At 41.7% G+C, this 22900-nt stretch overlaps 1 protein-coding gene across 6 annotated transcripts in view; it reads right to left on the bottom strand.

Annotated features, from left to right (window-relative positions):
• The window catches only part of SORT1 (sortilin 1), an 87605-nt gene that overhangs the window by 13143 nt on the left and 51562 nt on the right, over window positions 1-22900 (bottom strand). For 4 of the 6 annotated variants that reach the window (XM_021921814.1, XM_021921826.1, XM_031651593.1 and 1 more), the window contains 7 exons: window positions 21411-21460; window positions 20275-20405; window positions 16175-16319; window positions 14896-15051; window positions 10678-10784; window positions 1655-1757; window positions 1149-1317 (listed from right to left, as the gene is read on the bottom strand). In XM_021921814.1, the coding sequence (XP_021777506.1) occupies window positions 1149-1317; window positions 1655-1757; window positions 10678-10784; window positions 14896-15051; window positions 16175-16319; window positions 20275-20405; window positions 21411-21460 (861 nt within the window). The remainder of the gene's footprint in view (window positions 1-1148; window positions 1318-1654; window positions 1758-10677; window positions 10785-14895; window positions 15052-16174; window positions 16320-20274; window positions 20406-21410; window positions 21461-22900) is intronic. The other 2 variants (XM_021921828.1, XM_021921818.1) reach the window with 1 other exon arrangement.

Here is a 22900-nt window from a genome sequence, read left to right on the forward strand (position 1 = left end):
GAAAGACAGGAGAGTGACCCGGGTAAGAAGTGGCTTTTAAATTAATAAATTTAAGGCTGGCTGTGGTGGTGCACGCCTGTAATCCCAGCATTTTGGGAAGCTGAGGCAGGTGAATCACCTGAGGTCAGGAGTTCAAGAATAGCCTGACCAACATGACAAAACCCCGTCTCTACCAAAAAAAAAAAAAAAAACTCACAAAATTTAGCTGGGTGTGGTGGTGCATGCCTGTAATCTCAGCTGCTCAGGTGACTGAGACACAAGAATCACTTGAACCTGGGCGGCGGGAGGTTGCAGTGAGCCAAGATTGCACCACTGCACTCCAGCTTGGGTGAGAACAGCGAAACTCCATCTCAATGAATAAATAAATAAATAACAATCAAATTATTTTATAAGAACTTATACTTCTTTTTTTCTTTGAGACAGGATCTCACTCTGTCACCCAGGCTGGAGTGCAGTGGTATCATCTCGGCTCACTGTGGCCTCGACCTCCTCAGTTGATCCTCCCACCTCGGCCTCCCAAGTAGCTGGAACCAAAGGCATGCACCACCACGTCCAGCTAATTTTTCTTTTTTTTATGGAGACAGCGGTTTGTCACATTGCCCAGGCTACTCTTGAACTCCTGGCTCAAGTGATCCACCCACCTTGGCCTCTCAAAGTGCTGGGATTACAGGTGTGTGCCACCATACCCGGCTCAGAACTTATACTTAAGAAGTCATTTTCAATCTAGAGTGCTTGAACACTTCCATAATAATTTTGTAGACAGAAAGAATATATATGTATATATATATATTTTTTTAATTGAAATAATATTAGAGACAGGGTCTCCCTATGTTGCCCAGGCTGGTCTTGAACTCCTGGGCTCAAGTGATCCTCCTGCTTTGGCCTCCCAAAGTGCTGGGATTAAAGGCATGAGCCACTGCGCCCAACCCAGAAAGAATGTTTTTAAGAAGTGACAAATATCTTAGCTAGAGGCAGTGAGACGAAAAAACAACGCCATTTTAAAAGCAATCCTTTCTAGAATCTTATCTATAGTTCTGTCAAATGCAAAAATTTGAATTATAGTCTGTAACATCCCCCTAATAAACTGAAGACCATCCCCCCAGGTGCCCTCTATGCAGACAATGTGTGTGAGATGAGTTCATGCATACTTAATCACATTGATAGGACGGCTGCTGTGCTCAATGGCCACAATGATGCCTCCAGAATCCAGGATGGTGTAATAGTGGGGTCCTTCCAGCATCTTTGTCCAGGAGTAACCCCCATCATCTGAGATGTACACATCTGGAACCATCACTGAGATGGCATCCCCCACGCTACCTGCAACATAATTCGCCATCTCATCAGCACAAATAGGCAATGAAACAGAGAGCATTTACTCAAGAGAGAATAATTTTGAATGAATTTATTCTGATTATTTCCCATCAAGTCTCTTTTAGTAGGAAAGAAAACCACCAAAAACTTGGGAGAAGTTGTGTTGCTCTCTCTGATAAAGGTTGATGAAAAACCCAAAGTGTTGTTGTAATGTAAGAAATTCTACCGAAGGAATGTAAAAGCATCCACAGTGTTTTTTCTCAGAGCGTTCAAAGCCTGCGGCTGAGTTTCAGTGTGCTCAGCCACTGTTCCAGTTGGAGGCGGTGAGTGGGAGGTTTCTTACCATGAGCAATGACAATGCCTACGGCATTCGGCTCTGAGAGTGGGGCCATTGGAACATTCAGTTTCTGGGAGATGCTGTAGGAAGCATGAATATGAAGGCTGCACTGTGAAAAGAAACAAAAGCTTAGATTAGAACCAAAGATACAATTTCTTTAATCATTTCACGGAGCCCTTCCAATAAAGCTTTAAGTTAACCCAGACCTAGGTAAATGTACCATCTTAACCTTTTATTTACTATTTAGGTGTATAGTTCAGTAGTGTTAAGTATATTCACACTGTTGTACAATTACATCTCTAAACCTTTTCATCTTATAAAATTCAGTCACCAAATAAGCAACAGTTCCCTACTTCTTCCTCCTCCCAGCTCCCAGAAACTACCATTTTACTTTGTGTTTTCTATGAATTTGGCTACTCTAGGAAGCTCATATAAGTAGAATCATATAATATTTTTCATTTTATGTCTGACTTATTTCACTTGACATAATGTCCTCAAGGCTCATCCATGTTGTATTAATAGCGTATGTCAGAATTTCCTCCCTTTTAAAGGCTAAATATTATTTGTGTGTGTGTGTATGTGTATCCACACACACCCCACACTCTATTTACTCATGTATCTGTCAATAGACACAAGTTGCTTCCACCTTTTGGCTATCATGAATAATGTTGCTATGTACATGGTTGTACAAATATCTTTTTGAGAACCTGCTTTCAATTCTTTTGGATGTATACCCCAGAAGTGGAATTGCTGGATATGATAATCCTATTTTTAATTTTTTTTAGGAACTACTATGCTGTTTTCTGTAGCAGCTGCACCATTTTACATTTTTACCAAAAGTGCACCAGGGCTCCAATTTCTCCATATCCTTGCCAACACTTTTTAAAATAGTACACCCTAATCTGTGTGAGGAGATATCTCATTGGGGTTTTGACTTGCATTTTCCTAATGATTAGTGATGTTGAGCCTCTTTTTATATGCTTGTTAGTCACTTCTATATTGTTTTGGAGAAATGTCTATTTAAGTTCTTTGCCTATTTTTTATTCAAGCTATTTGTTTGTTGTTGAGTTGTAGCTCAGTGGCATACTCTTGATTCTGAAATGTACTACAATATCTGGAAGCAAATATACAATTATTTCCTCATGGGTAACCTGCCTCAGTATATTTTATTTTTGCATTACATCAAAGCCTCTGACCAATGTTTAAAGGCGGACTCCACACAAATAAACTTGATAAGCACCTGATATACTTCAGACACTGTACAAGATGTGATGGTAGTTGGAAATAAGATCCAGTCTTGTCTTTAAGAAACTGGTGTCTTAGGCTCCACGCCCACTCTCACAGACCCAGCATCAGGCCAGCCCCTGAAGGCTAAGGGTAGCCTGCACCAGGTAGGCTCCTGCAGATCCACTTACCAGGCTCCAGGTGTTTCACCTGAAGACCCACTTACAAGGTCCACTCTAGTGGATTCCACTGCCAGGCCTGCTGCAGAGGACCCAGCCTCCAAGCTACTCCCAAAGCCCAAGGCACCAGGCCCACCTACCTGCAGAACCTGTCAGTTGCCCTGCAAGAATCTCTGGATGAGCTACCTGGTAAGAGATTCCCCTGCTGAAGCCATCTGTAAAGGACTATGTGTGTAAGGGGACACATAGGCTGAAAGTAGAGATCAAAAAAAGATATTCCACACAAATGGTAGCCAAAAGAGAGCAGGGGCGGCTATATTTATTTATTATTATTTTTTTTGAGACCGAGTCTCACTTTGTTGCCCAGGGTGGAGTACAGTGGCGCGATCTCGGCTCACTGCAAGCTCCGCCTCCTGGGTTCACGTCATTCTCCTGCCTCAGCCTCCCGAGTAGCTGGGACTACAGGTGCCCACCACCAGGCCCGGCTAATTTTTTGTATTTTTAGTAGAGATGGGGTTTCACCATGTTAGCGAGGATGGTATCGATCTCCTGACCTTGTGATCTGCCCACCTTGGTCTCCCAAAGTGCTGGGATTACAGGCGTGAGCCACTGTGCCCAGCCAGGGGTGGCTATATTTATATCAGACAAAATAGACATTAAGTAAAAAACTATCACAAGGGATAAAGAAAGTTACCACACAATGATAAAGGTGTCAATTCATCAAGAGCTTATAACATTGGTAAATATAAATGCACTCAACATTAGAGCACCTAAATGTACAAAGCAAACATTAACAAAACTGAAGGAAGAGGTAGACAACAATACAATAATAGTAAGGGACTTCAATACTGTACTTTCAATGATGGATCATCCAGACAGAAAACCAGTAAGGAAAGAGCAAACTTGAACACCACCATACAAATGGACCTAACAGACATATACAGAACACTTAATCCAACAGCAGCAGAATACACATTCTTTTCAAGTGCACAGAGAATATTCTCCAAGATAGGCCACAAAACAAACCTTAACACATATAAGACTGAAATCACCTCAAGTATCTTTTCTTTTTTTTTTTTTTGAGACGGTGTCTCACTCTGTCACCCAGGCTGGAGTGCAGTGGTGTGATCTCAGCTCGCTGCAAGCTCTGACTCCTGGGTTCAAGCAATGCTCTGCCTTAGATTCCTGAGTAGCTGGGATTACAGGCACTCACTGCCATGCCTGGCTAATTTTTTTGTATTTTCAGTAGAGACCAAGTTGGTCAGGCTGGTCTTGAACTCCTGACCTTGTGATCCACCCACCTTGGCCTCCCAAAGTGCTGGGATTATAGGCGTGAGCCACCATGCCCGGCCTCAAGTATCTTTTCAACTATGACATAATGAAACTAGAAATCAGTAAAAGGAGGAAAATTGGAAAATTCACATGAATGTGGAAATTGAACAACATATTCTTGAACAACCAACGAGTCAAATAAAAGGGAAATCAAAAAATATCTTGAGACAAATGAAAAGGGAAACACAACATACCAAAACTTAAGGGATGCAGCAGAAGCAGTTCTAAGAAGAAAGTTTTTGGTGATACATGTCCACATTAAGAAAAAAGAAAAATCTCAAAAATCTTAACTTTATACTTCAAGGAAACAGAAAAAGAACAAACTAAGCCCAAAGTTAGCAGAAGGGAGGAAATAATAACAGAGCAGAAATAAGTGAAATAGAAGTTAGAAAAAAATATGAAAGATCAATGAAACTTAGATTTGTCTTTTTTTTTTGACAAGATAAAAAAGTGGCAAACTTTTAATTAGAATAAAAAAAAAAGAAGACTCAACTAAAATCAGAAATGTAACAGGAGACATTACAACTAATACTACAGAAAAAACAAAGGATCCTAAGACACTACTATGAACAATTATACTTCAACAAATTGGATAATCTAGAAAAAATGGATGAATTTCTAGACACATACAGCTTACCAAGACTGTATCATGAAGAAGAAATAGACTATCTGAACATACTAATAAGAGTAAGGAGGCTCAATCAGTAATCAAAAACCTCCCAACAAGAAAAGTTTAGGACCTGATGGATTCAATGGTGAATTCTAGCAAACATTCTTCAAAGAAAAATTAAGACTGATCCTTCTCAAACTATTCCAAAAATTGAAGAGAATGGAACACTTCCAAACTCATTTTATAAGGGTGGTATTACCCTGCTACCAAAACCAGACAAGGACGCTAGAAGAAAACAAAATTACAGATCAATATCTCTGATGAACATAGATGCAAAAATCCTCAACAAAATACTAACAAACTGAATTCAACAGCATGTTAAACAGATTATATACCATGATCAAGTAGGATGTATCCATGGAATGCAAGGATGGTTCAACATATGCAAATCAATAAATGGGGTATGCCACATTAACAGAATGAAGGACAGAAATCATATCATCTTGATAGATCCAGAAAAAGCACTTAACAAATTTCAACACTCTTTCATGATAAAAGCTCTCAATAAATTAGGTATAAAAGGGATATACCTCAACATAATAAAGGCTATATGTGACAAGCCCACAGCTAACATCATACTGAAACATTCAAAAGCTAAACCTTTTCCTCCAAGATCAGGAATAAGACAAAGATGCCCATTCTCACCACTTCTGTTCATTATAGTAATGGAAGTCCTAGCCAGAGTAATTAGGCAAGAAAAAGAAATAAAAATAAAAAGCATCCAAACCAGAAAGAGGTAAAATTGTCTGTCTCCAGGTGACATGAGCTTATATGTATAAATCCTTAATCTTTAAAGACTCTACCAAAAATCTGTTAAAATAAACAAATTCAAAAAAGTTACAGAATATAAAATCAACATATAAAAATACAATATACACTAACAACAAACTATCCAAAAAAGAAATCAAGAAAATTCCATCTATAGTAGCACAAGAAAAAAACTTAAAAAAAAAAAAAAAAAAAAAGAAACTTAGGGACAAATTTAACCAAGGAGGTGAAAGACTAAAAAACTACAAAACATTGATGAAAGAAATTTGGGCCGGGCGCGGTGGCTCAAGCCTGTAATCCCAGCACTTTGGGAGGCCGAGACGGGAGGATCACGAGATCAGGAGATCGAGACCATCCTGGCTAACACAGTGAAACCCTGTCTCTACTAAAAAATACAAAAAAACTAGCTGGGCGTGGTGGTGGGCGCCTGTAGTCCCAGCTACTCGGGAGGCTGAGGCAGGAGAATGGCGCAAACCCGGGAGGTGGAGCTTGCAGTGAGCTGAGATCCGGCCACTGCACTCCAGCCTGGGCGACAGCGTGAGACTCCCTCACAAAAAAAAAAAAAAAAAGAAAAGAAATTTGACCAAAAAAAAAAAAAAAAAAGGAAAAATATCCTATGTTCCTGGATTGGAATAATTAATATTGTTAAAATGTCCATACTACCCAAAGTGATCTACAGATTAAACATAATGCCTATTATTTTGACTGTCTTTTTTTACTATTATATGGTTATAAATAACCCTCTTTCTGTGACAACACAGAACAATCCAAATACATATTAATTAATTCATCAGATGTTTACTGAGTACCTGCTATATTTCAGGCACTGTTTTAGGTACTTAAGGTACATCAAGAACAAAACCACCAGTTGTGGTGGCTCACATCTGTAATCCCAGCTGAGAGGCTGAGGTGGTAGGATCACTTGAGGCCAGGCGTTTGAGACTAGCTTGGGCAACATGGTGAAACCCCATCTCTACCAGAAAGTACCAAAGTTAGACAGGTGTGGGGGTACACACCTGTAGTCCTAGCTACTTGGGAGGCGGAAGGATTGTGTGAGCTCAGGAATTCGAGGCTGCAGTGAGCTATGATTATTCCACTGGACCCCAACCAGGGTGACAGAGTAAGACTCTGCCTCTTAAAAAAAAATTCCAATGGTATTTTTCACAGAAATAGAAAAAATTCTAAAATTTATATGGAACCACAAAAGACCCTGAATAACCAAAGTAATTGCGAGCAAAAAGAACAAAGCTGGGGGTATCATGCTACCTAATTTCAAAATATACTATAGAGCTATAGTAATCAAAACAGCATGGTACTGGCATTAAAAACACATATAGACCAATGGAACAGAATAGAGAGCACAGAAATAAATCTATGCATTTATTGTTGACTTATCTTTGACAAAGGTGTCAAGAACATACAATGTGAAAAAGTCAGCCTCTTAAATAAATGGTGCTGGGAAAACTGAATATCTATATGCAGAAGAAATGTGAAAAAGTCAGTCTCTTAAATAAATGGTGCTGGGAAAACTGAATATCTATATGCAGAAGAATGACTTTCAACTCTTTTCTTTTTTTTTTTTTTTGAGATGGAGTCTTGCTCTGTCACCAGGCTGGAGTGCAGTGGTGCAGTCTCGGCTCACTGCAACCTCCGCCTCCCAGGTTCCAGCAAGTCTCCTGCCTCAGTCTCCCCAGTAGCTGGGGCTACAGGCGCACACCACCACACCCAGCTAATTTTTGTATTTTTAGTAGAAACGGGATTTCATCATGTTGGCCAGGATGGTCTCGATCTCTTGACCTCATGATCCACCTGTCCTGGACTCCCAAAGTGTTGGGATTACAGGCGTGAGCTACCACACCTGGCCTCAATCCTTATTTCATGTCATGTACAAAAATCAACTCAAAATGGATTAGAGACATAAATGTAAGACTTGAAACTGTAAAACTACTAGAAGGATATATAGGGAAAAAAGCTTGACAGTCATCTGGGCAATGGCTTTTTGGATATGACCCTAAAAGCACAGGCAACAAAAAACAAAAACAGACAAATGAGACTGCATCAAACTAAAAAGCTTCTGCAGAGCAAAGGAAACCACCAAAAGACAGAAGAGAGACAATACACGGAATGGAAGAAAATATTTGCAAACCATACATCTTATAAGGGGTTAATATCCAAACAAATCAGTAGCAAGAAAACAAATAATCCAAGTAAAAAATGGGCAAAGGACCCGTATAGCCATTTATCAAAAGAAGACATTTAAATGGCTAACAGGTATATGAAAAAATGCCCAACATCACTAATGGTAAGGGAAATACAAATAAAAACCACAATGAGATATTATCTCCCCCAAGTTAGAATGGCTATTATCAAAGAGATAAAAGGTAAGTATTGGCAAGGACATGGAAAAAAGGGAACCCTGTACATTGTTGGTGGGAATGTAAACTGGTACAGCCACTATGCAATACAGTAAGAAATTTTCCTAGAAAATGAATAACAGCAGGGCCGGGCATGGTGGTTCAAGCCTGTAATCCCAGTACTTTGGGAGGCGGAGGCAGGTGGATCACGAGGTCAGGAGTTCGAGACCAGCCTGGCCAACATGGTGAAACCCCATCTCTACTAAAGATACAAAAAATTAGCTGGGCATGGTGGCACACGTCTGTAATCTGTCACTCGGGACGCTGAGGTAGGACAATCACCTGAACCCGGGAGGCGGAGGCTAAAGTGAGCCAAGATCATGCCATTGCACTCCAGCCTCAGTGACAGGACAAGACTCTATCTTAAGCAAAAAAAAAAAAAAAAAAAAAAAAAATGAAGGACAGAATTACCAGCAATCCCATTTCTATTCAAGAGAAACAAAATCAGTATGTCCAAAAGATACCTGCGCTCCCATGTCCACTGCAGTATTATTCACAATAGCCAAGATACAGAATCAACCTAAGTGTCCACTGATGGATAAATGGATAAAGAAAATGGAATATTATTCGGCCTTAAAAAAGAAGGAAATCCTGTCATCTGTTGAAAACATGGTGAACCTGGGAGGCATTACATTAAGTAAAATAAGCCCAGCACAGACAGACAAATACTGCATGATCTCACTTGTAAGTGGAATGTAAAAATGTCAAGCTCACAGAAGCAGGGAGTGGAATGGTGGCTTTCGGGGGCTTGGGGTATGGGGTGATGAAGGCCAAAGGGTACACAGTTTCAGTTATTCAGGATGAATAAGCTTTAGAGGGAAAATATACATGGTGACTATAGTCTAGAATACTGTATCGTTACTTGAAGTTTGCTAAGAGAATAGATCCTAAGTGTTCTCACCACACACACAAAAGATAATTCTGAGGTGATGCATATGTTAGTTAGCTTGACCGTGGTAATCATTTCACAATGTATACATATATCAAAACATCACAGTGTACATTGTAAATATATATACAATTTTTATTTGTCAATTATGCCTCCAGAAAGCTGGGGAAAAAAGAAGTGTATTGTCAGAAACTAGTTGAGGTATGCAGCCGAAAGAAAGTTAGTGCTCTAAAAAAGGTTCAAAATGGTTAAAATGATAATAAATATTATATTATGTATATTTTACTATGTTTTAAAAAAGAAGAGGTTCAAGCAAATTATTAATGAAATGAAGAGGAATGATTAGTTCTAACCGGATGGTCACCGAGGGTGGTTAGGATTTCCACTAATCCTAGTCAACTGGGGTTGGGGGAGACAGGCCCAACTTCCCCCAGGAATAGTGTGGGTGTTCAGGGAATGGCAGGGGGTTACAAGGGTGTGTCAGGGATAAGGTGAGCAATGACAATGAAAAGGCGGCAGAGGGCCCACCAGGAGAGAACCTTCACTCACCAGGTCAGGGACAGAGGCCATTCATAGGCCAAGAGAGCCACAATGAGCGCTGGGCAGGGAGAGGCATCGGGAGCCTGCAGGCAGCAAGGCAAACACACAGGCCACTGAACCTGCCCAGGCTTAAGGTGAGGAGGGCAGTGGCTGGGCAGGGCCAAGGCAGACAGATGGGAAACAGGGGTCAGAAGGTCGGGTAGATGCAACAGTGCTTGCGAGTATAAAGGAGGAGAGTGTGTTGAGGTGGTGTAGGCAGGCACACTTTCTCTCACCATTTAAGGCTCTTAAAACAGAAAACCCCACCTAGAAAAGCAAAGTGTATGTCAGTGATAGGGATACTAAGGAGGGTTTGGGAACTACTGGTACTTGAATTTCTGAAGGAAACTCCAGCTGTCCCCCAAGCTCTCATTCTGTGAGAGTCAGATAAAAACTTATTTTTTTTCCCCTTTTTCCTTGCCTGCCTGTCACTCCTGGCTTTGGATCTCCTGGAGTGACACGTGTGTAGTTCCGGTTCCCAATCTCTCTGCAAGGAGGCCTGCCTTGCGTCCCTATGCACTAAGCAGGTCACCACCCACTGGCCATGGGAGCCTAGGGAGAGGGAAAAGAAGGCCAGATCCTCTTCCTCTTGTTTCCAACGAGCAAGACTGTGCACTGCTTATGAGTGGCGGAGCTGTGGCTTCTTGCAGAATCTCTAAAGTCTCCCAGCTGCCATGTTGAGCCCTAACTAATTACCAGCCCCTCTGGCCGTTGTTTTAATTCAGCAGTTTAGCGAACCACAAATTGTTAGCCCTCAGTTTTGTTCTTTAAAAGACAAATAATCCATAGTATTTTGACCTTTCCTCAGTTCTTACTTCCCAAATTCTAAGTTAATTTCATTACTCTCATCTCAAACTTTCCATCTTATTCTGAGGACCCTAATCAAGTATGAAACTTCATCATCCAAAAGCCTGGCATGGATCAGAGCAAAACGGAAAGGCTGCTGTGCTCTGCACACATTAGAGTAAACAAACCTCATTCTTGTTTTTTGCTGTAGCATCACATTCACTGTTTTCAGGCTTCCTCAGGTGCTTCCACCTTCCTCCTTGGTCAAAAGTGATCATGGTCTGGATAGAATTATCTGAATGGGAAGAGAACGACATTAAGCCTGATACACTGGAAGTACCTAATTAGATTCAGTTTATCATTGCATAACTCTCTCCTGAGACCATATAGCCCCTGGAGTACGACAAGCTTGTAACACCTCACAAAACAGCTCATTGTTGGTGAGTAATGAAGCAGCACTTTAAATATGATATTTGAGGCCAGGTGCAGTGGCTCACACCTGTAATCCCAGCACTTTGGGATCACCTGAGGTCTGGAGTTTGTGATCAGCCTGGCCAACATGGTGAAACCCCGACTCTACCAAAAATACAAAAAGTTAGCCAGGCATGGTGGCGGGGGCCTGTAATCCCAACTACTCGGGAGGCTGGGACAGGAGAATCACTTGAACCTGGGAGGTGGAGGTTGCAGAGAGCCAAAATCACGCCATTGCACTCCAGCCTGAGCAATGAGAGTGAAACTCTGTTTCAAAAAAATAAAAAAAAAAACATATTTGAAGAAGGTGTCCCACCTGAACAGGACCCAACTAATTCCACAAATTATCTAGGACTGATATTCTTTGAAAAAGATACCTTTTAACTCCTTACCAACATGAACAGGCTGATGTCCATTCTCCTTCCCTGTTTGCTTGCCTGGGAAGTAAAGTCTACCATAGGAAGGCATCCTAACGTTTATTCAGACAAGGCCATGACACTAGGCTTGTTTCAGGGACTCTTGAGATTCAATACGTGCGCATAGTTCCAGGTTAATAACTCTGAATTATTGTCTCTCTACTACTCCATATCCTATTTTTCTTATACCTTTCTTTTTTCCCTTGTCTCGTCCCCATTCTTATTTTCAATGATATAAACTGTTGCAGGTTTTAAATTCAGAGATAATATCCTTTGAGTTTTCCTTTATTTTTATTTATTTATTTATTTATATATATATATATATATATATATATATATATATATATCTCTACTTATTTATTGAGACAGAGTTTCGCTCTTGTTGCCCAGGCTGGAGTGCAATGGCGGGATCTCAGCTCATTGCAACCTCCACCTCCTGGGTTCAAGCAATTCTCCTGCTTCAGCCTCTCGAGTAGCTGCGATTACAGGCACCTGCCACCCGGCTAATGTTTGGTATTTTTAGTAGAGACGGGATTTCACCATGTTGGTCAGGCTGGTCTCCAACTTCCGACCTCAGGTGATCCACCCGCCTTGGCCTCCCAAAGTGTTGGGATTACAGGTGTGAGCCACCGCGCCTGGGCTCCTTTGAGTTTTCTAAGAAAAAGCAAATGAGAAAGCAAATGAAGGAGAATTAGTTTATTCAACAAACATTTACTGAGTGCCTACTATGTGAAAATTCTTTTTTTTCTGAGACAGAGTCTTGCTCTATCACTCAGGCTGGAGTGCAGTGGCATCATCTCGGCTCACTGCAACCTCCGCCTCCTGGATTCAAGCAATTCTCCTGCCTTAGCCTCCCGATTAGCTGGGACTACAGGTGCGTGCCACCAGGCCCGGCTAATTTGTATTTTTAGTACAGATGGGGTTTCACCATATTGGCCAGGCTGGTCTCAAATTCCTGACCTCAAGTGATCCACTCACTTTGCTCTCCCAAAGTGCTAGGATTACAGGCATGAGCCACTGTGCCCAGTGTGAAAACTTTTGTAAGCCTTTGGGAATATATCAGTGAACAAAATAGACAAAAAAGATATTGTGAAAAATACATTCCAGTAGGGCCAGACAAGCACCAGACATAGTAAATAAGTAAATTATGTAGTATGCTAGAAAATAAGCACTATGGAAAAAACTTGCGCAGCTAAAGGTGGATTGATAGTGTGTGTGTGAGGAGGGGAGGACAAACTGGAATTTAAAATAGGATAGTCAGGGAAGGTCTCATTCAAAAAGTAATACATGAGTACAGACATATCAGCCTTGCAGGTACCTGGAGAAACAGAGGGAACTGTCTGTGCAAACTCTAATTCGTGCACGTGCATGTGTACCTGGTGTGTTAAGAACTGGCAGGTGGACAGTGTGATGAGGGTAGGGCAGATAGAAAGAGAAGAGCTGGAGGTGAGTCAGGGAGGAAACCAGGAGCCACATCTCCAGGACCTTGTAGGCCACTGCCAGGACTTTACAAAATAAAAACAGCCCCTACCTCCTACTGAAAAATAAATACATAAATAAAATGACACTTTAAGAGTCTTTGTACTTGAGACTAATGTGTTTATTTGTATAACTGGCCTAAGGAAAGGTGAGCTCTGTAGAGCCAATGAGTAGAACACAAGAAGAACCCTGGTTGGCTATCGCTATGCACCCTTAACAAGAGGAAGAGCAGGAAGTGGGTCAAATTCAGGCTTATTCTCGTAGGCCTACATCTCCCAATACAGAAGACTCATTTTATAACCTAAGCAACACAGACTCAAAACATCTTCTTTTCTACTTGCCATTGCTCTTCTCACTCCTAGTTCTATTTACCATAACTTATTTAAAACAGGGAGCCAGAATTTGCATAGGCTTGGTCTGTCCCTGCTAGACTCTCCTCCTGATCCCTCCTCCCCTGGCATCACCCAATGTCTCACCACCACCACCAGGCCAAACCCTCCTGCGACTCTGATACTTTGCATGTGTAGCTCCTTCAGCTGAAAATGCCCTTCCCTCCCCATTCCTGCCTATCATACTTCAGGCTCAGTCTTAAATGTTTTTAAAGTGTGTTCATTGTATGGTTTTGAGTGCAAGGCTGTCCAGTCGTTTATTCATAGGCTCATTCAGCAAGTATTACTGAACATCTACTATGTGCAAAAATTGTCATAAGCACCAGAGGAGCATCAGTGAACACAACTTTAAAAATCACTGCCATTCATAGGACTCAAACAGAAGCTTCTTCAAAGAAGATATTCACACGGCCAACAAGCACATAAAAAGTTGTTCAACATCAGCAGTCATTAGAGAAATGCAAAAAGAAACTATAAACGAGATACTACCTCACTCCCATTAGGATTGCTTTTACAAAAATAACAGAATATAATGTTTGCAATGAAGTAGAGAAATTGGAATACTTTTGTATTGCATGTAAAATGGTACAACCACATGGAAAACCCATTAGTATTTCCTCCGAAAGAGAAACATGGAATTATCATGTGATCTTGCTATTTCACTCCTACATATATCCCCAAAGGAATTGAAAGCATTGACTTAAACAGTTACATGTATAACAATGTTCATGGCAGCATTCAGTATTCATAAGAGCTGAAAATGGAAATAGCCTAAGTGTCCATCAATGGAGGAATGAAAAATAGGCTGGGCATAGTGGTTCATGCCTGGAATCCCAGCACTTTGGGAGGCCAAGGCGGGCAGATCACCTGAGGTCAGGAGTTCGAGGCCAGCCTGGCTAACATGGTGAAACCCCATCTCTACTAAAAATACAACAATTAGCTGGGTGTGGTGGCACACACCTGTAATCCCAGCTACTCGGGAGGCTGAGGCATGAGAACTGCTTGAACTTGGGAGACTGAGGTTGCAATGAGCTGAGATCAAGCCACTGCATTCTGGTCTGGGCAATAGAGCAAGACTCCATCTCCAAAACAAAAACAAAAACAAAACAAAAGGTGCTATATTCAAACAAAGGAATATATCTATTCTAGCCTTAAAAAGCAGTAAGTGAAATTCTAAAACATGCTGCAATATGGCTGAACTTTGACACAATATGCAAAGTGAAAGAAGCCAGACATACAACCAATAGTGTATGATTCTGCTTACATGAGCTACCTAGAATAGGCAAATTCATTGAGACATAAAATAGAATGTTGGTTACCAGAGCTGGACGACTGGGTGGGGACGAGGAATGGTTGTGCACCTGGTGCAATTTCTATTTGGGATGATGAAAAAGCTCTGGAAATAGGGGTGATGGTTGTACAACACTGTGACTATGCTTAATGCTACTGAACTGTACCCTATACAATGTTAAAAACTGCAAATTTTGTTATACGTATGTTGCCACAATAAAAAAAAAGGAAACAAAAAAATGTACATGGGTAGGCTTGTTGGCTTGGCAAGCAACACTACTAGAGGACAGGTTCCCCGAAGCCTCAAGTCCTACCACATGCAACTGAAGGCACGGCGCACCACCGGGATGCTGAGACTCACCTTCAGAGAGCACGCTTGTTATGTAGACGCCGCGGAGGGAGGTCACATTGGTAAAGTCTGTCTCTCCGCCTGTGGTAGTGTAGAGATGTCGGTCCAAAGACTTGGAATAGACAATGCCTCGATCATCTGAGGTAAAGATTGTGCCAAACCCAGTGTCTGAAATAGGCAAACAAACAAAAATACTAAGTCTTGGGTGGAACCAAAGAGAAAAACAATAGTCTAACCACACACATGATTGTCTGCCTGACCAAACACAGTAGCCAACTGTGTCTCTTCATGATGAAGACTCAGACCTGAGAATTAATCCAGGTTTGATACTCAAGATTTTTATGCCCATCTTTAATTCTAGTACCCAGCTTAGTGCCTGGAATATGGCAGATGCTAAGTTTGTTGAATAAATTAATCAGATGCTACAGAAAAACTCTTCCCAGATATATTTTGGTGGGAGAGGCCATGTGTTTAGTTTACACTTTTTAAATCTTTACACTCTAGAACAATGCTTCTCAAACTATCTGTAGTGAAGGATCAATTTGTAAGATTTCCAATATGTCACAAACTGATGCTTTTGTAAAACATAATAAAAACTAATCAGTAGATATAAGCCCCTAATTTTCTTTTTTTGAGACAGAGTCTCACTCTGTTGCCCAGGCTGGAGTGCAGTGGCACGATCTCCGCTCACTGCAACCTCCGCCTCCCGGGTTCACGGCATTCTCCCGCCTTAGCCTCCTGAGTAGCTGGGACTATAGGAGCCCACCACCATTCCCGGTTAATTTCTGGTATTTTTTAAAGTAGAGATGGGGTTTCACCGTGTTAGCCAGAATGGTCTCGATCTCCTGACTCGCAATCTGCATGCCTCAGCCTCCCAAAGTGCTGGGATTGCAGGCGTGAGCCACCACACCCAGCCATAAGCCCCTAATTTTTTATCATTAGATCCAACAGACATAAAATTGCTTTGTCAAAAGGCTAGAAGAGTTTCCAAACTCTTGCTCTCAATTTCTGTACTTACCTGGTAACAGAGAGTTTGTAAATCAGTACCAGTCTGGCTGACCATTCTTTGAGCAGCTCTGCTCTAGAACACCTAAACATACACACAAGCTACCTTAGAGTACGAAAACAAGTGGCATTTTTAACAGGGGCTACAGATTATCTCTAGGACAGAATAATCAGTAAGGCACTAATAAATTTCTAGGGGTAAGAGGAAACTCGACATGTAAAAAGAAAAGCTGCTCAAAGCTTACATCTCTATGCTTTTAAGGGTAAGCCACTAAAAAGGTCTCACCTCCAGGTTCATCTACATGCATGAATACCATGTCATCATTTGCTGCCAGAATAGAATAGAACTGTTCCTGTCCCACAGAGGGGAGCTGGGCCATGCTCCACGTGTCCCCTTGATCTGTTGAAACGTGGATCCTTCTTGTTGTATCCTAGAACAGATGTCAGTATTTATCTTTCTAATTTTCAGCCAAGATGCCATGTGCAGGGACATGAACAAGAATGTTTTAAATAATTACTATTATCCATTTCTCCACTGGGTACAATTGCTATGAATGAAAGGTCACAGTACCAATTACCAAAGCAATTTTTAGCCTCTAGCAAAGTTCTAGGTAAAGGAACAATCCATTCTATTTTAAGTAAGGCTATCTTGGCTTTCTCTTTGAATTCTTCATTCTGATGAGGCCCTGTAAGACAGTATAGTCTTTGTCTCTGATAGTCCATCTCCTTCAGTAGAGCTAAGGATTTGATGGGAACATCTTTAGGTTGGCTTTATAGCCATTTGCATACACTCACTCAGATAATTCATTTTTTTCTTTTTTTTTTTTTTTTGAGACGGAGTCTCGCTCTATCGCCCAGGCTGGAGTGCAGTGGCGTGATCTTGCCTCACTGCAAGCTCTGCTTCCCGGGTTCATGCCATTCTCCTGCCTCAGCCTCCCGAGTAGCTGGGACTACAGGTGCCTGCCACCACACCCGGCTAATTTTCTGTATTTTTAGTAGAGACTGGGTTTCACCGTGTTAGCCAGGATGGTCTCGATCTCCTGATCTCGTGATCTGCCTGCCTTGGCCTTCCAAAGGCCTTCCAAAGTGTGGGGATTACAGGCGTGAGCCACAGCGCCCGGCCGGATAATTCTTAAAATGATGACTACTGCATAAAAGTTTGGTCCCTTTCATACAGTCCTTGCATAATTCAAAGAATTATATAATTAAGGGTCTAGAAAATAGAGATGAAACCCATATTTGGGAGGTCACAAGGGAAGTCAAGATGTAACACGCCTTCTCTCTAAGGAAGTCTCTCAGAATAGCCAGGATGAAGGAACAGGCATGGGCTGGAAAGAGGCCAAGGAGAGTCAAAAATTACTATAAGGAAACTGATCAGGGAGTATTTGGCTGGCAAAAGGAGTCTATTAAGAAAGCAATTAAAACTTAACTCTCTGATAAATAGCTTAAAATCGCTACTAGATACAGTTAGCTTGGACATAAGAATTAATGTCAGTGTTTCCTTAGGTTAAATACTCTTTAAAGTTCAGTGATAAGTACATTTAACTTATTCAACTTATACCAAGATGTCTCATTACGTTGAATCTTATTCTCATTGCTGTAGGTAGAAACCAGAGTTCAAAAGTACATCGCAAAATTTTAATTCTGTAGACAGAATTATACCATATATGCAGTACAGCATAGGAGGCTACCTCTGGAATTTGAGTCTGATTTCCAGCAGGATTCCACTATTGTTGACCCTAGGTAAGTTACTCAATTTCCTCACCTATAAAACTGAGATAATACTATTAGCTCACAGGGTTGTTGGGAGGATATTACAAAATGGCTCGGGAGAGTTATCTGTACTTATTGCCTACTTCTTCATCTCTAGTTCTCACTGAAGTCACTCCAATCAGCCTTTTAAATTCCAATGAAGTGCTTTTGTGAAAGTCACTAACAACCTCCACTTCGCCAACTCCAGTGGATTGTTCTCAGAATGCGCCTAACGCAATGGTCCTGATTTCCCTTTCCCTCCGTTGCTCCTCCCTTTCAGTCTTCTCTGCTGGATTCTTCTCTTTCCAACTTTCTGTTGTGGGTGCTTCAGGGCTTGCTCAGTCCTCTCACCTCTTTGCTACCTACTTACTCCTCCAGAAGATATCATCTAGTCACATGGCTTCAAATATCATAGCAATTAGGGAGATTCATATACCCAGATGTTCACTTGACAGCTGCATTCAGATATCTAATAGGTGTCTCATATGCAGAACTGAATGCTTTTTTTGTTTTTTTGAGCCAGAGTCTCACTCTGTTGCCCAGGCTGGAGTGCAGTGGCATGATCCTGGCTCACTGCAACCTCTGCCTCCAGAGTTCAAGTGATTCTCATGCCTCAGCCTCCCGAGTACCTGGGATTACAGGCACGTGCCACCACACCTGGCTAGTTTTTTGTATTTTTCAGTAGAGACAGGGTTTCACCATGTTGGCCAGGCTGCTCTCAAACTCCTGACTTCAAGTGATCTGCCCGCCTTGGCCTCCTAAAGGGCTGGGATTACAGGCATGAGCCACCGTGCCTGGCCCAAAACTGAATTCTTGATTTTTCTCCCACAACCTACTCCTCCTGCAGTCTTTGCCATCCTAGAAAATGGCACCACCACTCAGGTGCTCAGGATAAAAACTCTTAAAGGTACCCTTAATTTTGCTAATTCTCTCACAACCCACATCAAATCCATCAGCAAGTCCTACTAGCAATATGTTTAAAAATATATCCACAGTCTCACCACCTGCCCTCTCACCCACTGCCAAGAGCCTGGCCAAGCTACCACCTCCCCAGCTTGGACTCCTGAGAGAGCTCCCGGCACTCCTGCTGCTTCCACGCATGCCCCTGTCAGGCTGTTCTGCTCACACCTATTCTTCAAAAGAGAAGACAAATCCCAGCATTCCCCTGCTCACAACCCTCTCATAGTTCCCAACACAGGAAGAGTAAGGCCCACATCCTAATTGTGACCTACGAAGGCTGCATAAGGTCTGGTCAGGCCCCCTCTGGCCCCACTTTGGACTGTTATTCTCTGTGCTTCCTCCATACTGCCCTTCTCCCCTTTGCTTGGATTGACTGGGTATGCTCCAGCCTGAGGGTCTCCGCATTGGCTGTGCCTCATCCTACTCTCCTCCGAGATGGCCACATGGTCATGTCCTTGTTTTACTTAGGTCTCAGAGAGCCCATCCTAAACACCCTGTCTAAAAGAGCACTGACTCTTGATACTTTCTGTTTTCTTACTGTTTTAGATTTCTTCACGGCTTTAATTACCTGATACACACACACACACACACACACACAGACTCATACTCATTTATGAGACAGGGTCTTGTACTGTCACCCAGGCTGGAGTGCAGTGGCATGATCACAGCTCACTGCAGCCTCAACCTCCCCAGGCTCAGGCGATCCTCCCGCCTCAGCTTCCCAAGTAGCTGAGACTACAGGCACACGCCACCATTCCCGGCTAATTTTCCTATATTTTGTAGAGACAGGGTTTTGTCATGTTGCCCAGGCTGGTCTTGAACTCCTGGCCTCAAGGGATCCACCTGCCTCAGCCTCCCAAAGTCCTGAGATTACAGGCATGAGCCACCACCCCCAGCCTTCATATTTATTTTTTGAGTATTTATTTTCCCCCTTAAATATAAGTTCTGAGAGCAGGAAATTTATCTGTTTTGTTCACTGCCATATTCCTGGGACTTAGAATAGTACCTAGCATATACTAGGCACTCAATAAATTAATGTTATCTAATTGTATCTTTATTTTTGGATAATGAGCAAGAGATTGCTTTCTACAGATGTCCATGTCTGAGTAATGCCCAAACCCTGGATCAAAATATCCTGGCCAGGCGCGGTGGCTCACACCTATAATCCCAGCACTTTGGGAGGCCAAGGCAGGGGGAATCACCTGAGTTCAGGAGTTCAAGACCAGCCTGGCCAACATGGCGAAATCCCATCTCTACTAAAAATACAAAAATTATCCCGGTGTGGTGGCGCACACTTTTAGTCCCGCTTACTTGGGAGGTTGAGGCAAGTGAATTGCTTTAATCTGGGAGGTGGAGGTTGCAGTGAGCCGAGATCGCATCACTGCACTCCAGTCTGGGCAACAGAGCAAGACTCTGCTTCAAGAAGGAAAAAAAAAAAAAAAAAAAAAATTCCCAGAAAAGATACCAGAATTCACGTGGTGACTGAAGGCCAAAGTGCAGAGTAGCCTATCAGATTCAATCAGCCTCTGCAAAAAGAATCACCCCTAACACTTATAGTGGCACTAAATATAGCAAAAAGACAAGAAACTCTGTCAGTGCCAAGTAATAAGGAGAATCTATAGGAGAGATATTTGCAGAAATATCAGACCCCAAAGGGAACAAGGCAATACCTACCTTATCAGCCATCACAGAGGCAAAAAGGAAACGTCCCCCAAGACCAAATGAGTAGATTTTCACGCCAATAGTTTTGAAGCTTTTTCCCAAGTCTAAAGTTCTCCATAATTCCAGAGCCCCGAGGTCAGCTTCTTAAACAAGACAAAATATTAATTAAAATTTCACTTACTGGTGAGCCTAGTTCAAAGCAGTTGTTTTAGAATCAGTCTTAATTTTATAGCTAAAGCATTTTAAATACTATGCATGTTAATCAAGTGACAACATAAAATGTGATACAGCATTAGATTTAGGAAATTCATATTTGTGTTTTATTTTATACATTTCAGATTTTTGCTCGATGGAAAGGTAAGAGATTACTTAATTCCAATACAGTGTTTCATGAAAACATCAAAGCCACAGCATGCTGCTTTACTTTCTTCATGGCACAGTTTAGAATTATCTTATCCCATTTTAAATTGTCTTGAGTTTTCTTTTCTTTTAAGAGCTGGGGGTCTTGCCACATTGCCCAAGCTGTCCTTGAACTTCTGGGCTCAAGCAAGCCTGCTGTCTCAGCCTCCCAAGTAGCTGGGACTACAGGCATGCAACCATCATGCCCAGCTTGAGTTTTGGTTTTCTTGTTTATCATCCAACACCCCTACTTGAATTTACATTCCATGGGGGCAGGCCTTGGGTGTTTTGTTCTCTCCATCCTTAGAATAGTGTTTAGCATATGAGCAGGTGCTCAAATATCTGTTGAAATATGAGTAAATGAAAGATTTTGCTTTCTGTTTTGAAATTGTGTCATCATTTGGGAAGCCAGTTGCTTCTACAAGCAAACACAAACACAACCCATGCTTTCCTGTAGAAATAACTATGCATTTCAATTTGCTGTTGTCTGTAGCATAATATTTGCTTTACATAAATACATGGCTAAGATTAAATATTGCCTCTACGTATAGCCTATATTTTTACTTGATCTGGATAGTGTAGTAATTTGGTTTTATTTTTAAGATTTTAATAATCACTAACAGCTTTCTTTAGCTATTACAATTTCAGGAGAATAGAAGGATCTTTTATGTTTTTACCTTGCACAATCCAGAAAATTCTACCACGAATGGACAACAGGACACTATTTTCTGGGACTAAAATATACTTACTGCAGGAGCCATTTGCATAGGTGGTAAAGAAGATGGTGTTGTCTGATCCCCTACAATGAGGCAAAAACGGGGAAAAGAAATGGTTTAAGACTGCTGAAGGACTGTGTTGACCTTACTCACAAACTTCCTAGCAGGTCTAACAAGCTTCATTCACAGGTACCAACAAGCACCACTTCTCAGGTGCTGAGCCCTAGTCCTTCACAGCTCTGTCCGTCAAGCTCTCCACTGCCCAGCCCACGTGTTCTCTATAGTCTACCACTTCTTTAAGTGAACTCTTTCAGGCAGTCATGCTCGTCTATTCACCCTCTCCACATCTGCCTCTGACATTTTTGATCGTCACAACTGGGCGGTGGGTTGGGGAGTTGTTACTGGCATCTAGCGGGTAGAGGCCAGGGATGCTGTTACATATTTATGATGCACAGGATGGTCCTACATGATAAGGAATTCTTTGATCCAAAATGTCATTAGTGCTGAGGTTGAGAAACTCTGTTTTAGAGCAGCTGGCATGCATTTGCCTACTGTTTCTTATTTTACTTGCATAGTATGTGCCTTACCTTTCCTACTATATAAATTAGCTTCTTCAGGGCAGGTACTATGCTTTGCTGTTTCCCTTCAGAATCAAGTTCAATGCTTTGTATGAGCTAAATAATTTAGTTCTTCCATCTCAAATAGACAACTAGGTCAGTGGTTGAATTATTTAAAATGTAACCTGGAAAGAGAGTTTGCAGGGAACTAGATTCAGACCCTCCCGGCACTTACTGGATTACAACCAAAAAAAGGTGTTGGTTTTGAGAATGTTCTTTCAGAACTTCAGGTTGTAAATTCCTAGAAACTAGAGATCTAAAAAGGTGAGTAAACAGCAGCAGCCTGGTTATTCATATTTAGACACTAAACAAAAAAAAGCTACAAAAGTAAAAATCTTGCATAGGATACAAAACAAAATACTCTTTTAAAATAACTTTTTAGTTTTAAAGATAAGGTTGTGCTTGTTTATTTAAGTGATGGAGTCTTGCTCTGTCACCTAGTTTGGAGTGCAGTGGGGCAATCACAGCTCACTGCAGCCTCGAACTCCTCGGCTCAAGTGATCCTCCCACCTCATTCTTTTGAGTAACGAGAACTACAGGAGTGCACCACCATGCTTGGCTTTTTTTTTTTCTTTTTATTAATTTTTTGCAGAGATGGGGTCTCACTATGTTGCCCAGGCGGGTCTTGAATTCCTGGTCTCAAGTGATCCTTCCGTCTCAGCCTCCCAAAGTGCTTGGATTATGGGTATGAGCTACTGCATGTGGCTAAATATGAGTTTTAATGATTAAAATTTAACAAAAATTAGCCAGGTGTATGCCTGTAGTTCCAGCTGCTGGGAAGGCTGAAGTGCGAGGATCACTTGAGCCCAGGAGGCAGAGGCTGCAGGAAGCAGAGATCGTGCCACTACATCCCAGCCTGGGTGACAGAGCCAGGCCTTATCTAAAAAAAAAAAAAAATCACTGAAG

The sequence above is a fragment of the Papio anubis genome, chromosome 1, assembly GCF_008728515.1.
Source record: "Papio anubis isolate 15944 chromosome 1, Panubis1.0, whole genome shotgun sequence".
Taxonomy (NCBI): Eukaryota; Metazoa; Chordata; class Mammalia; order Primates; family Cercopithecidae; genus Papio; species Papio anubis.